The following is a 14,340-nucleotide window of genomic DNA, read 5'->3' as shown; positions in this document are numbered from 1 at the left end:
AATGGTCAGAACCCAAAGACAGAGAGAGAGAGAGAGAGAGAGAGAGAGAAACATCCGAAAGGAAGAGAAAGAGAGAGAATGACCAGTTGTATTAAAAACAGATAACTCTTTTTTCGCTGGTGGGGTTACGTGTAGCGTGACATGAACCCAAGATCCCGGTTGAGACCGTCCTCATGGGTGCGGAACTTGGCTATCAATTTCTGCTCGACGATTTTGTGTTGTCGTGTGTCTCGAAGGCCACTTTGGAGAACGCTTACCCGAAGTTCAGTGGCCTATGTCCTTGACTGCTGAACTGTTCCCCGACTGGGAGGGAACCCTCCTGTTTGGCGATTGTTGCACGGTGTCCATTCATCCGTTGTCGCAGTGTCTGCATGGTCTCGCCAATGTACCATGCTCCGGGGCATCCTTGTGAGAACTTGTGTGAGAACCTCTCTGGATACGTCGAGGGCATCCTGAAACCCATCGGACAGGGAACCCCCAGCTTCTGTCGCGACACTACAGACTTCCTACAAAAACTCAGCACCCACAGACCAGTTGAACCAGGAACACTTCTCACCACGATGGACGTCTCGGCACTCTACACCAGTATCCCCCACGATGACGGCATCGCTGCAGCAGCCTCAGTACTCAACACCAACAACAGCCAATCTCCAGACGCCATCCTACAACTCATCCGCTTCATCCTGGATCACAATGTCTTCACCTTCGACAACCAGTTCTTTACCCAAACACACGGAACAGCCATGGGGACCAAATTCGCACTCCAATACGCCAACATTTTCATGCACAAGTTCGAGCACAACTTCTTCACTGCACAGGACCTCCAACCAACGCTATACACCAGATACATCGACGACATTTTCTTCCTATGGACCCACAGCGAAGAATCACTGAAGACACTACACGATAACATCAACAAGTTCCATCCCACCATCAAACTCACCATGGACTACTCCTCAGAATCGGTTTCTTTCTTGGACACACGAATCTCCATCAAAAACGGGCACCTCAGCACCTCACTCTACCGCAAGCCCACGGACAACCTCACGATGCTCCACTTTTCCAGCTTCCACCCTAACCACGTCAAAGAGGCCATACCCTATGGACAGGCCCTGCAAATACACAGGATCTGCTCAGACGAGGAGGAACGCGATGGACACCTACAGACGCTGAAAGACGCCCTCGTAAGAACGGGATATGACGCTCGACTCATCGATCAACAGTTCCGACGGGCCACAGTGAAAAATCGCATAGACCCCCTCAGAAGACAAACACGGGACGCAACCAACAGAGTACCCTTCGTCGTCCAGTACTTCCCCGGAGCGGAGAAACTACGCCATGTTCTCCACAGCCTTCAACATGTCATCGATGATGACCAACACCTCGCTAAGGCCATCCCCACGCCTCCACTACTCGCCTTCAAACAGCCACCCAACCTCAAACAGACCATCGTATGCAGCAAATTACCCAGCTTTCAGGAGAACAGCGTCCACGACACCACACAACCCTGCCACGGCAACCTCTGCAAGACATGCCAGATCATCGACACAGATACCACCATCACACGAGAGGACACCACCCACCAGGTACATGGTTCATACTCCTGTGACTCGGCCAACGTTGTCTACCTCATACGTTGCAGGAAAGGATGCCCCGGAGCATGGTACATTGGCGAGACCATGCAGACACTGCGACAACGGATGAACGGACACCGCGCAACAATCGCCAGACAGGAGGGTTCCCTCCCAGTCGGGGAACACTTCAGCAGTCAAGGACATTCAGCCACCAATCTTCGGGTAAGCGTTCTCCAAGGCGGCCTTCGAGACACACGACAACGCAAAATCGTCGAGCAGAAATTGATAGCCAAGTTCCGCACCCATGAGGACGGTCTCAACCGGGATCTTGGGTTCATGTCACGCTACACGTAACCCCACCAGTGAAAAAAGAGTTATCTGTTTTTAATACAACTGGCCATTCTCTCTCTTTCTCTTCCTTTCAGATGTTTCTCTCTCTCTCTCTCTCTCTTTCTGTCTTTGGGTTCTGACCGTTTGTATATTCAGTAGTCCTGTATGTAATGTCTCTCTGTCTGAACACTATTCGACTCCTTTGATTGCCTTGACAACGGGCAGTTGGAAAGATTATCTGTAATCACCAGGCATTGTTCTCTGACTATATATGCGGTACCTTTCATGGAATCCCACACTCACCTGACTGAGGAGAAAGCCTCCGAAAGCTTGTGATTTTCCAATAAAACTGTTGGACTATAACCTGGTGTTGTAAGATTCCTTACATTTGTCCACCCCAGTCCATCACCGGCATCTCCACATCAATATTTAAATGAGCTGAGGTTGCATTTTTGCGCAAGGGCAGCTCAGTTCAGTGCAAATACAGGCAAACCTGAAGAACTGTCGTCCTGTGGCCACTGTATAGTATAGTATTATCTGCCCTGATATGTAGACAAAATGTGGACAGTGCCATTCATTTTGGAGGACACAATGTGGGCCGTTAGGATCGGAAGCTCTTTTCTAAATCATTTTGTGGCAGTGGTATTGATTTCCTCACGATGCCATTGAGTTCAATGAGTTTCATAAACAATGTCATGTCATTTTAAATGAGCTAGGCTATTCCCTGAATGCATTTTCTGAAGCCAGTACACTTCCCACATGGCAATGGCATGAAATACTATGGCAAAATCATTTTCACATAGAAACTGTAGTTTCTTTACTGGGAAAGTAAATCTGCTCCTTTTTAAGCAGTTAAAGCTCACCCCTTGCTGCAGGGTTTAGCACCTTCAGATTAATGCAGAAGAATTGCCATCACATTGAACGTGTAGCCAACTATTACGCTGTATATAACTCTCTCCTACTTATCAATTATTCTTCAGGTAACTCCCTGCCAGGTATCCATTCAATTGCATGTAACTCCTTACCAGCTGTGCACTATCCTCTAGATTCATGCAGTGTCTGCAGTCAAAGTATTTAATGCATTTCCTCCAGAGTTCGTAAGCTATTTCTATTCTTCCTCAGTATCCACTGGTCATTTTGATGATTTTCATTGGTGATCTGTATGGTTTGCTGAATTTAAACAGCTTTCCCCGCTGGTTGTTTATGGGGCTTGTAACCCTTGGACTCATCCGACACCGCTACAAAAACCCAGATCTACACCGTCCATTCAAGGTACAATATAATAGGTTATTCATTAAGCAGAGGGCAGCTCAGTACCAGGGCATTCTCCCCACTGCCAGCTCCAGCTCTTGGCTCAGTCTTACCATGTCTGAATTTTTTTTAGTAAGGTAGATGGCCTGGTACCCGTCTCCTCTCCCTCCATTCTGTTCCCAATAACTTACCTGTTGAAGGCCCTGATCTCCGCCGAAGCCTTCAGTGGGTCTTTGTTTCCGATAATCCAGGGGCACTTCTGCCCATTTAAGGTCCATCACTGGATCTTCTGCTGCTGAAGCACCATCTCTGCTGCAGCACTGGCAGAGTTTCCTCCTTTGCACTGATCGGTTCCCCCTTGATGGTGGGAAACCCGCCGGGAGCTGCCATGCATAATTAATAAGTCCTGACCCAGGAAAATGGGTTGGGCTGAGGCGGACGTGGAGAGGTGAGCAGGACTCCTGCCGCCATAACTCCAACCCGATGAGGAAATTTCCAACACCCTCCTCACATACTTTGGGACTCTGTCTGATCTCAGAGAACTTTGTTCCCAGGCCCTGCAGCCCAGTTGATTTCTATAGGGATAGAATTGAAAAGCAGGGAAGTTATGTTAAACTTGTATAGAACCTTGGTTAGATCACACTTGCAATAGTGTGTACAGTTCTGGTCTTCATATTATAACGGACTGCAGCGGTTCAAGGCGGCGGCTCACCACCACCTTCTCAAGGGCAATTAGGGATGGGCAATAAATGCTGGCTTTGCCAGCGACGCCCACATCCCATGAACAAATAAAAAAAAATAAAAAGGATATAGAAGCACTGGAGAAGGTGCAAAATAGATTTACTAGGATGATACCAGAACTGAGAGGTTATACCTATTGGGAAAGATTGAACAGGCTGGGGCTTTTTTTCCAGAAAAGAAAAGACTGAGGGGTGACCTGATAGATGTCTTTAACATTTCGAAAGGGTTTGATAGGGTAGACGTAGAGAAGAAGTTCCACTTGTGGGGAGTCCAAAACTAGAATCATAGAAAGGTTAGTACACGGAAGAAGGCCATTCAGCCCATCGAGTCCACGCCGGTTCTATGCAAGAGCAAATCCAACGGGTCCCACTCCCCCACCCTATCCCCGTAGCCCTGCAAATTTCTGCCTTTCAAGTACTTATCCAGTTCCCTTTTGAAGGCCATGATTAAATCTGCCTCCACCACCCCCTCGGGCAGTGCATTCCAGATCCTAACCACTCGCTGTGTAAAAAAGTTTTTCCTCATGTCACCTTTTGGTTCTTTTGCCAATCACCTTAAATCTATGTCCTCTGGTTCTTGACCCTTCCGCCAGTGGGAACAGTTTCTCCCTATCGACTCTGTCTGGACCCTTCATGATTTTGAATACCTGTATCAAGTCTCCTTACAACATCTCTGTTCCAAGGAGAACAACCCCAGCTTCTCCAGTCTATCCACGTAACTAAAGTCCCTTATCCCTGGAATCATTCTAGTAAATCTCTTCTGTGCCCTCTCTAAGGCCTTCACATCTTTCCTAAAGTGCAGTGCCCAGAACTGGTCACAATACTCCAATTGTGGCCGAACCAGTATTTTATAAAGGTTCATCATGACTTCAATACTTTTGTACTCTATGCCCCTATTTATAAAGCCCAGGATCCCGTATGCTTTTTTAACCGCTTTCTCAACCTGCCCTGCCACCTTCAACGATTTATGCACATATATCCCCAGATCTCTCTGTTCCTCTACCCCTTTTAGAGTTGTGCCCTCTAGTTTATATTGCCTGTCCTCGTTCGTCCTACCGAAATGTATCACTTTGCATTTTTCTGTGTTAAATTTCATCTGCCTCGTATCTGCCCATGCCACCAGCCTGTATATATCCACTTGAAGTCTATCACTATCCTCCTCACTGTTTACTACAGTTCCAAATTTTGTGTCATCTGCAAATTTTGAAATTGTGCCCTGTACACCCAAGTCCAAGTCATTAATATATATCAAGAAAAGCAATGGTCCTGGCACTGACTCCTGGGGAACACCACGATACATTTCCCTCCGGTCCAATAAACAACCATTCACCACTACTCTCTGTTTCCCATCCCTTAACCAATTCTGTATCCATGTTGCTACTGCGCCTTTATTCCATGGTCTGCTATCTTGATGATAAGCCTACAATGCCGCACTTTATCAAATGCCTTTTGAAAGTCCATATACACCACATCAACTGCATTGCCCTCACCTACCCTCTCTGTTACCTCATCAAAAAACTCATGGTTAGTTAAACATGATTTGCCTTTAACAAATCCGTGCTGGCTTTCCCTAATCAACCTACACTCGTCCAAGTGACTGTTAATTCTGTCCCGGATTATTATTTCTAAAAGTTTCCCCAACACTGAGATTCAACTGACTGGCATATAGTTGCTGGGTTTATCCTTGCACCCTTTTTTGAACAAGGGTGTAACATTTACAATTCTCCAGTCCTCTGGCACCACTCCTCTAGCTACGGATGTTTGGAAGATTATGGCCAGTACCCCCGCAATTTCCACCCTTACTTCCCTCAGCAACCTAGGATGCATCCCATCCGGACTGGGTGACTTATCTACTTTAAATACAGCTAACCTTTCAAGCACCTCTTTATCAATTTTTGGCCCATCCAGCATCTCAACGATATCGTCCTTTACTGAGACTCTGGCAGCGTTTTCTTCCTTGGTAAAGACAGATGCAAAGTACTCATTTAGTGCTTCGGCCATCCCCTCTGCCTCCATGAGTAGATCTCCTTTATGGTCCCTATCGGCACCACCCCTCCTCTTACTACGTGTAAGAGGAGGGGTGGGGCCAATTAGGGACCATAAAAGAGGGGCCATAAATATAAAATAGTCATTAATAAATCTAATAGGGAATTCAGGAGAAACTTCTTTACCCAGAGAGTGGTTAGAATGTGGAACTCGCTAACACAAGGAGTAGCTGAGGCGACTGGCATAGATGAATTTAAGGGGAAGCTCGATAAACACATGAGGGAGAAAGGAATAGAAGGATATGTTGATGGGGTTAGGTGATTTGGGGGGGAGGAGGCTAGTGTGGAGCATAAATACCGGCGTGGACTTGTTGGGCTGAAAGGCCTGTTTCTGTGCTCTACATTCTATGTAATTCTATGTACAGACTTGGGATGTTGTACATACTCACTCAGCTATCCAAGCAGCTTATACCTGAGATATGAGAGAAGTGTGGCTATCCTCTCCAAACAGCACCACCCGCCATTGCTGCACCACCTGCAGCAGGACCTCTAAAGCTTCATCCCCATATGGGGCAAGTTTTCCCCAAATTCCTCCATAGTGGATGAAAACACCCGAGGTACAATTTGTACACTGCAAAATGTAATTCCTCTTTAATTACAAGCTGAAGCTCTTTAAATGTTGCTGCTATACCAGTTTTCCCACCACCAACCAATGACAGTGTTGGTCAGGCTCCATGTGCTCATTCTTCCAGTGCAGGGAGTCCATTATAATGAAGAGGCTGAACTAGTCACAAAATTGGGTGACGTCAGCCTTCCTCACTGCCAGCACAGGTGTGCCCGTGTCAAGGTGAGCATAGCCTCAGTCTTTCCGGTCTCGCAAGATCGAGGCTTATATATTATTTTTAAAAATAAAATAATCAGTATGCATTATATAACACAATGTGTACATTTTATTAGATATATTTATTAATAAATTATAAAAGACTATTTTGTTTTGAAGCAGTTAAATAACACTACTGTTAAAAGTAACTGGGAAGTGATCTGATCAAAAATGCTTTTATCTCCTTAGGTTCCCATCATCATTCCTGGAATCTTTACTGTACTGTGCCTATTCATTGTAGTCACATCCCTTTACTCAGACCCTATTAACACTGGGATTGGCTGCGCTTTAACCCTGTCCGGTGTACCTGTCTATTACCTGATAGTATGCCGGCCTCAAGGACCAGCCTGGTGCAGAAAAGCACATCGTAAGTACAGAGATGTAAAGTCATACCTGTGTGATAAGGGGTGAAATAAAGGATCCAAAGGACCTGATGAATATGGAGTAATAGGAAATGAAAGTGTAGGTTTTAATCTGAGCCTCATTGGAAGAACTTAGTGAACCTTAGTGTAAATATTGTGAGGCTCCTCTCCCAGCAGGAAGCATTGCTTAATGAGCTAGGAATTGGAGAATCCGGCACAGAAAGGCAACATGCCCAATTCACAGTCCCCTCCCAATTTTCCAGTGATTAATTTGAATTACCAGATAATCAAAAGCATGCAAATTGGGCAAGATGACCTCCACAGCTGACTCTCCGAAGCAGGCTCCCATCAGGCAAGACTCCATACTGGGAGCACAGCCTCATAAAACTTACCCTTACATAGGCGAAGTTGCAAGATCCCACAATTAGATGGATGCTTTTATAAAAGTTTAACCTTGGATGAGTCAATTGGATGATGCTACACTTGGAATGTACATGAGATCAGATCCAGTGTTGACACCCATATGCAAAGTGGCAAGGGTAACTTCATGTTGGAGATGCCATTCTTTGAATGAGACTGCAAAACAGAATCCTATCTACTTGGCCTGTGTCATAGGGTGAGAAGGGATTTCCACTTTCTATTACAAAATCAGGTATTTAGTTTCCATGATATATTGGCAGTAAAGGGGTTAATATAAGAGCAAGAAATCTTGGAAGGACTATACTATTTGGAGGAAGGTTCCAAATACAGTTCCTGAATTTAAATTACAAAGAAGGAAGGAACCAAATTAGCTATATACTTGAGCAATCTGCATATGTTTCAGCAGCACTTTTGCTTTGTTTTGTTTAGTACACAGAGGTGTTTTTTTTCTCTCTCACTCAGTCAACTGGGTTTACTTAAAACAATTAGAATATTCAACCACCCAGGTGGTTTCATCAAGGTCTTGATGAATTTCAAATGGGCAGTCCTGTCCATTCAGGGTGGGACTTTTTATAGCAAAGACCAAGAAATGAAAAGCTCAAGAATATAGCTAATTTGGTTCCTTCCTTCTTTGTCAAGTACCTCTGCACCAGTACTTAGTGTTACTAAAAGGTTCTCCTTAATTAAACATGTTTAAATTCAGGAATTGTATTTAGAACCTTCCTCCAAATAGTATAGTCCTTCCAAGATTTCTTACTCTTATATTAACCCCTTTACTGCCAATATATCATCACCCCCATTATGGGCTGTCTGCTATCACCTGGGTTGGACTTCATCTCATGCCAGCTAGGGATCACATTCACTCTGCATTGTTTTTAAAAGAGAGAAAGGAGAGAGGACAGAAGGGGGGGGAGGGAGGACAGAAGGGGGGGGGGGGGGGGGAGGGAGGGAGGACAGAAGGGGGGCGGGGGGGGGGAGGGAGGGAGGACAGAAGGGGGGGGGGGGGGGGAGGGAGGGAGGACAGAAGGGGGGGGGGGGGGGGGGGGAGGGAGGACAGAAGGGGGGGGGGGGGGGGGGGAGGGAGGGAGGACAGAAGGGGGGGAGGGGGGGGGGGGGGAGGGAGGGAGGACAGAAGGGGGGGAGGGGGGGGGGGGAGGGAGGGAGGACAGAAGGGGGGGAGGGGGGGGGGGGGGGGAGGGAGGGAGGACAGAAGGGGGGGAGGGGGGGGGGGGGGAGGGAGGGAGGACAGAAGGGGGGGGGGGTGAGGACAGAAGGGGGGGGGGGGTGAGGACAGAAGGGGGGGGGGGGGTGAGGACAGAAAGGGGGGGGGGGGGTGAGGACAGAAGGGGGGGGGGGGGTGAGGACAGAAGGGGGGGGGGGGGTGAGGACAGAAGGGGGGGGGGGGTGAGGACAGAAGGGGGGGGGGGGTGAGGACAGAAGGGGGGGGGGGTGAGGACAGAAGGGGGGGGGGGTGAGGACAGAAGGGGGGGGGGGTGAGGACAGAAGGGGGGGGGGGGTGAGGACAGAAGGGGGGGGGGGGACAGAAGGGGGGGGGGGGGAGGACAGAAGGGGGGGGGGGGGAGGACAGAAGGGGGGGGGGGGGAGGACAGAAGGGGGGGGGGGGGGAGGACAGAAGGGGGGGGGGGGGGGGGAGGACAGAAGGGGGGGGGGGGGGAGGACAGAAGGGGGGGGGGGAGGACAGAAGGGGGGGGGGGAGGACAGAAAGGGGGGGGGAGGAGAGAGGGAGAAAGATTGATTTCATTTGTCCTATCTGGTCCAGGTTAAAAATCCCCATGCAATGAATTGCAAAAAATGTGGAAATAATGGCTGCAGGGCATTGAATAATATGCCCACAAAGAAACCTTTCTACTCGCCTGCTTCCTAAGGATCGTCATCAGTTGTAAGTCCTGATGTCATTCACAGATGTTAGTAACAAAACAATGTGACACACTATATGACGCAGGGTATATTTTCTGACCGGTACCACCTAACAACAGCATTAACCTATTTTAAATAAATGGATTAACACCAGCATCAAAATAATGCCGATCGGAAAATAATCTCTTACATGTTGTTCAGGACCCTACATATAATCAATCTGTGTACTTGCACTTAAGAATTGCAAAGTGCCTTGATTGCAGTAAATGCAAGAATTTCAAGTATGCTCTGCCTTAGCCTTGACATTTGTTCAGTGCGTAAGATTCATCTGATATTTCATTAAGCCCCCTTTTTCCTTTTCCTATTTGTTCTCAGAAAATAGGCAGCACTCACACGGCCACATTCAATGTCCATCTCTTATTGTCCAGAGAGTATGTACAACAGAGTGGCTTTTGAGGCTATTTCAGAGGGCATTAAGAGTCACTACATGGATTGGACTTGGGATAAAGGTGGTTCTGGCAGGTTCCCTTCCCTGAAGGACATTAGTGATTACGTTGGCTTTTTACAACAATCAGGCAGATTTCAGTTATTTTTTTCTGGTGCTAGCCCAAAATTATCGGATTTATTGAATTCAGTTTCACAATTTGCCACTGTGATATTTGAACTCAACTTCAGGGCTGCTAGTTCAGTGCCAGAACCATACATCTGCAATCTGTAAGGTTATCGCTTATAGAAACAATTGGCCCCCTTAATACTCCTTTAATAGTTAAACATTTGCAAAAAATCATTATTAACTTTAACATCCTTCTGTTTGTATGATGAAACTGTGTTAAATATGTTTGAATGCCTTCTACCGATATTTGTGCTCCAACATTAGTTACAGAGTGCATCTGCTTGCTCTTCCAGACCTCTTCACTGTCAAATTGCAGATTTTAATGGAAGTGGTGCAACAGGAGATTGTGACCTACTGAGAATCTGACAGAGAACACTCAAACCCTTCTGCACAATCATGGAATCATTGCAAGGGGTCATCCATAAAGCACAACGTGTCCTGAGTGATAGGATATGATCGGTGTGTGAGAAATGCTCTTCTCACTACCTCTGTGTTATGTAAAATTGTTTTGTAAGAAAATCTGCTGTTAGCGTCACTAGTTTACTTCTTTTGTGACTAATTCTCTGAATTATGTAATATGAAAGCAGGTGCTGGATAAATTATGCTTAGTTATCAAGGCTGAAGAATTTATAAACGCATTTCAACAAATTTGAGAGAAAGGATTAAAGAATGAAAGAACAAAAGAAAGAAAAAGAAAGTTAAAAAGAGTGTGAGAAATTATGCCTTACCATGTTTCTAAGAATTATCACATTCAATGAATTACTCTGAAGTGCAGTGACTGTTGTTATGTATTGAAACTGATAAATTGGTTGATAAAACTTGTGGGCCCAAAAATTAGGGGCTTTAATTTACAAGAACAAGTCCATAAATCAGAGAAGCCAGCTGCTTTAGTGCCTCATTTTGTTTGAAATAAAAATTACAGAACATTTTTTTAAACTTGATATGCCTGACAAACATCAGCAAATTACAGACTAACTACATCTGCTGAGGCATGTTGTCAAAAACTAACAAACACCACCAAAATAGTCAATAAAGCTCCAGATTCATATAAGTGGACTAGAATATTGATTTTTCATATTTAACAAAATAGATAATGAGAAAGCCACAGTATTTTACTGGTGACTTTGAGTCAATTCAAGATTGGGAGATACAGATCATTCCCAGGATATTTTGGGGTGCAAAAGTGTCCAACAAGTAAGCCTGACCTTACAAACCACTACAAAAGTAAAAATACTCATGGAAATCATGGTAATGATGGAATGTCGATTTTCTACCATACTTTTGAGGTATACTAGTAATTACAGATTGTGGGCGGAGGAGCTGATATGTGAGAGTGAAATAGTTGTTGTGTTTGTGATGGAGGAGCTGATACAGGAACTGTGTGCATGCTGGTGATGGAGGTACAGGTAGATGGACTGTGTACTCGTGTGCATGCTGGTGATGGAGGAGCCGGTATTTGACAGGAAGAGGGACTCATACATGCCAACCTGGGCATCTTACAGCTTCAAAAAAGGTGTGCATCCTCAAAAAGCTGACAACTGAAAAAAAAATCCAGAATATAGATCTATGACCTGTAGTTACATTGAGAGTCCAGTAGCCTTGTTACAACTTAATTATCTATTACTTGCAAAGCAGAATGTTGCAGCAAAAATTGCTGGGATGTTTCCTCATTTCTTGGGGTGAAATTGAGGCCTGTTGTAGATATGTATCGGTACTCTCTGTTGCTAAACCCAGGTTGTTTATCTGGTTGTCACAATGTTACAGAGGCACTCTTCTCACCCTACCTCAGTTCAAAAAGATACTCATCTTCTCCTTTCTTACTCTCCAGTACATGCTGGCACGTGTCTCCCATAAGAGAGTGGTGCAGGCTGTCTGGAGGGAGATGGTAGAGGCAGTCAGTGCAACCTCCATCACCCCAAAAATTACCACACAGTGCAAGAAGAGGTTCAATGAGCTCACAATGGTGTCAATACACACATCCTCTATCACTCATACAGCTTCATTCAGCTCCCTTCCGCTCATAGTCTTTCTCACCTCCTGGATGTTAGGGAAACTCACTTCTGCAAAGGGCAACCTTTCCACTGAAGCACCTTCTTCACTTGTCTGTACTGAATGTTGTACCTGTCTGTGACGCTGGGCAACTAAATGCTGGTTTCCTTATTAATAAAGATAGCAGCCAGGATTTTCTACTTCTGTGCTCACCAGCCAACGAATTACCACCCAAACATTTTAATGGGTGGAAAATCACAGGCTGGCAAGTGCAAAACTGGAAAATCCTGGCCATTGCGTCACTCACAAATATAAGATCCTCCAACCTGCACAGGGCTTACCTCATTTTCAAGCTCCTCCATCAGCAATATACATCCTGTCCCAATCTTAACAGATACCAACTCCTTCATCACATACACAATGGGTTGAAAATCTATATTGGTGTTGGTAAGGTAGGGGTATAATGCAGGCACATCTCAATTTTGAAAGTCAGATTTTAGGGCAGGTTTACACACTGCTTTCATTACAATTAAATTTCTCATCCATGTGGGAGGGGCCATTTCTTCTGCTCGCCCCTTCACCAGCACATAGGTGCAAATTAAATGGATGGCATAAGGCATCAAAGTTTCCCCTCATTTCTGCCTTCACTCAACATTTCTTTGGTGTAACTTATGAGCAGATAAAAGAGGCCAAGAGCAGATCTGCCCAGTGGAAGTGATCCATTTAAAGGATCTCTCTGCCTGCACAACTTATACCCATATCTCAAGTTTGCCTGCATAATTCAGAAAATATATAGGATTCTCAAGGACCAAATAATTTCCCATTACTTTTGGATCAAAGATTCTGAACTCCCATATCGAACTTTCAGGAGTTCAAGGAAATTGATTCAAGGAGGCAGAAAAGGATAAGTCAGTTCAGTAACTGTCCTGCCCTAGATGTCTTTAATATACCTTGTAAATATATCTGATCTAAAACGGAACTCCCACATCTCCTTTGTCACTAAAGCTGTGTCCAAGAAGTTTGGTTTCCTCATTTGAATACTACTCCCACCCTTAAATGGGCTCTAATAATATCTCTCTTGCACTCTTAGATGGGATACAAGAAAAAGCTTCTTGTATGATAAATGATCTTTGTCTCATTTGTACCCTTCAACCTCTCTCACTTTGCTACAACCTTTCTTGTCTCTTTATGTTTTATCAGTACTATATGGTTCCTCTTAAGCTGCAAATATGTTGTGCTGCATGCTCTTTGTCCCCCTATATTCTCACTGTGCTGAAATCAAAACTTCACTGTCTCCTAATCCTATTTGTTCTTAGGCCCCTGAAACTGTAAAATTCCTTATCTCGATGAGTCATCCTTTCCTCATATAGTCTACTCTCTGATTTATGACATCTCTTGCACCCATTTCAATGCATGTGATGTCCTGCACAATGGCTTGACCTTTCCTCTTGGTTTCACAATTCTAAAAGTTGACTATAAATATGGTGGTAGCATATGATGAAAGCATATTAATACTGCAACAGCCTCTGCATTGGCAGGATCTTTCATTAGGATGCTTTCAGTGATGTGTAATTTGAAGTCCACTATTCATTTGATGCTTGGATGTAACACTCCTTCCCATTCACTCCCATTGTACAAAATTCTCAGGTAGCAAGGACTTAACAATTCACTTCCACTATGAGCCAGCTATAACTCTAATGGCTTAATTCTCGGTAGGCTGGCAGCTGCATCAGGGATCCCGGTTCCAATCTCAGTTGGTGTACAATCAAATTGGTAGTGCCTTTATGGGTGGGTTTCCTTAGTTCTTAATAGGATTACCTGATGGAGTGCTGCATGGCACTAGCGTGTCCCATATCAGCTTAAAGAACGCTGCACTTGTTGACTGATTGAAATCACAATCTAAGTGAATGATGCCTTGGAAAACCAGCCACATGTTTCTCCAGTTAGGGAATCCCTCAAAATTCTGTGGTTCTGGATTTGAAGGACACTGCTGTCCTCTTAAAGTGACTTTGACATTTTCCCAGGCCTGTAAAGTAGAGGTGAGCACCAAAGTGATTGTTGATGACAGACAACTACTGAAAAATCTTTTGTTAATAAATTACAGGGAAAAACAAATCAACACTATTTGCTGTTCAGCTGATGTAAAAGGGGAAAGGTAACACTGCAGGTAAGTAGCACTACAAATAAATACTTATCCACAGAACAGCATCCTGCTCTGTATTTCTTTTAAACTTTTTGAAAATGTATCTTCACTTGGAAGGTTCCGACATTGAGCACTTGTCCATTTGCTGCAGCACTGGATGGAGCAGACATACGGC

The 14,340-nt window shown here is 45.0% G+C and overlaps 1 protein-coding gene across 1 annotated transcript in view; it reads left to right on the top strand.

Annotated features, from left to right (window-relative positions):
• LOC137334753 (cystine/glutamate transporter-like) overlaps nt 1–11,084 on the top strand; it is a 47,903-nt gene extending 36,819 nt beyond the window's left edge. The window contains exons 10-12 of the mRNA XM_067999686.1: nt 3,027–3,176; nt 6,950–7,127; nt 10,327–11,084. Coding sequence (XP_067855787.1) covers nt 3,027–3,176; nt 6,950–7,127; nt 10,327–10,391 — 393 coding nt within the window. The 3' untranslated portion in view covers nt 10,392–11,084. The remainder of the gene's footprint in view (nt 1–3,026; nt 3,177–6,949; nt 7,128–10,326) is intronic.
• Nucleotides 11,085–14,340: the final 3,256 nt, after the last annotated feature.

This window comes from Heptranchias perlo, chromosome 18 (genome assembly GCF_035084215.1).
Source record: "Heptranchias perlo isolate sHepPer1 chromosome 18, sHepPer1.hap1, whole genome shotgun sequence".
Taxonomy (NCBI): domain Eukaryota; kingdom Metazoa; phylum Chordata; class Chondrichthyes; order Hexanchiformes; family Hexanchidae; genus Heptranchias; species Heptranchias perlo.
Note: the sequence above shows the minus strand (reverse complement) of the source record. Positions and strands in the feature narration are given on the sequence as shown.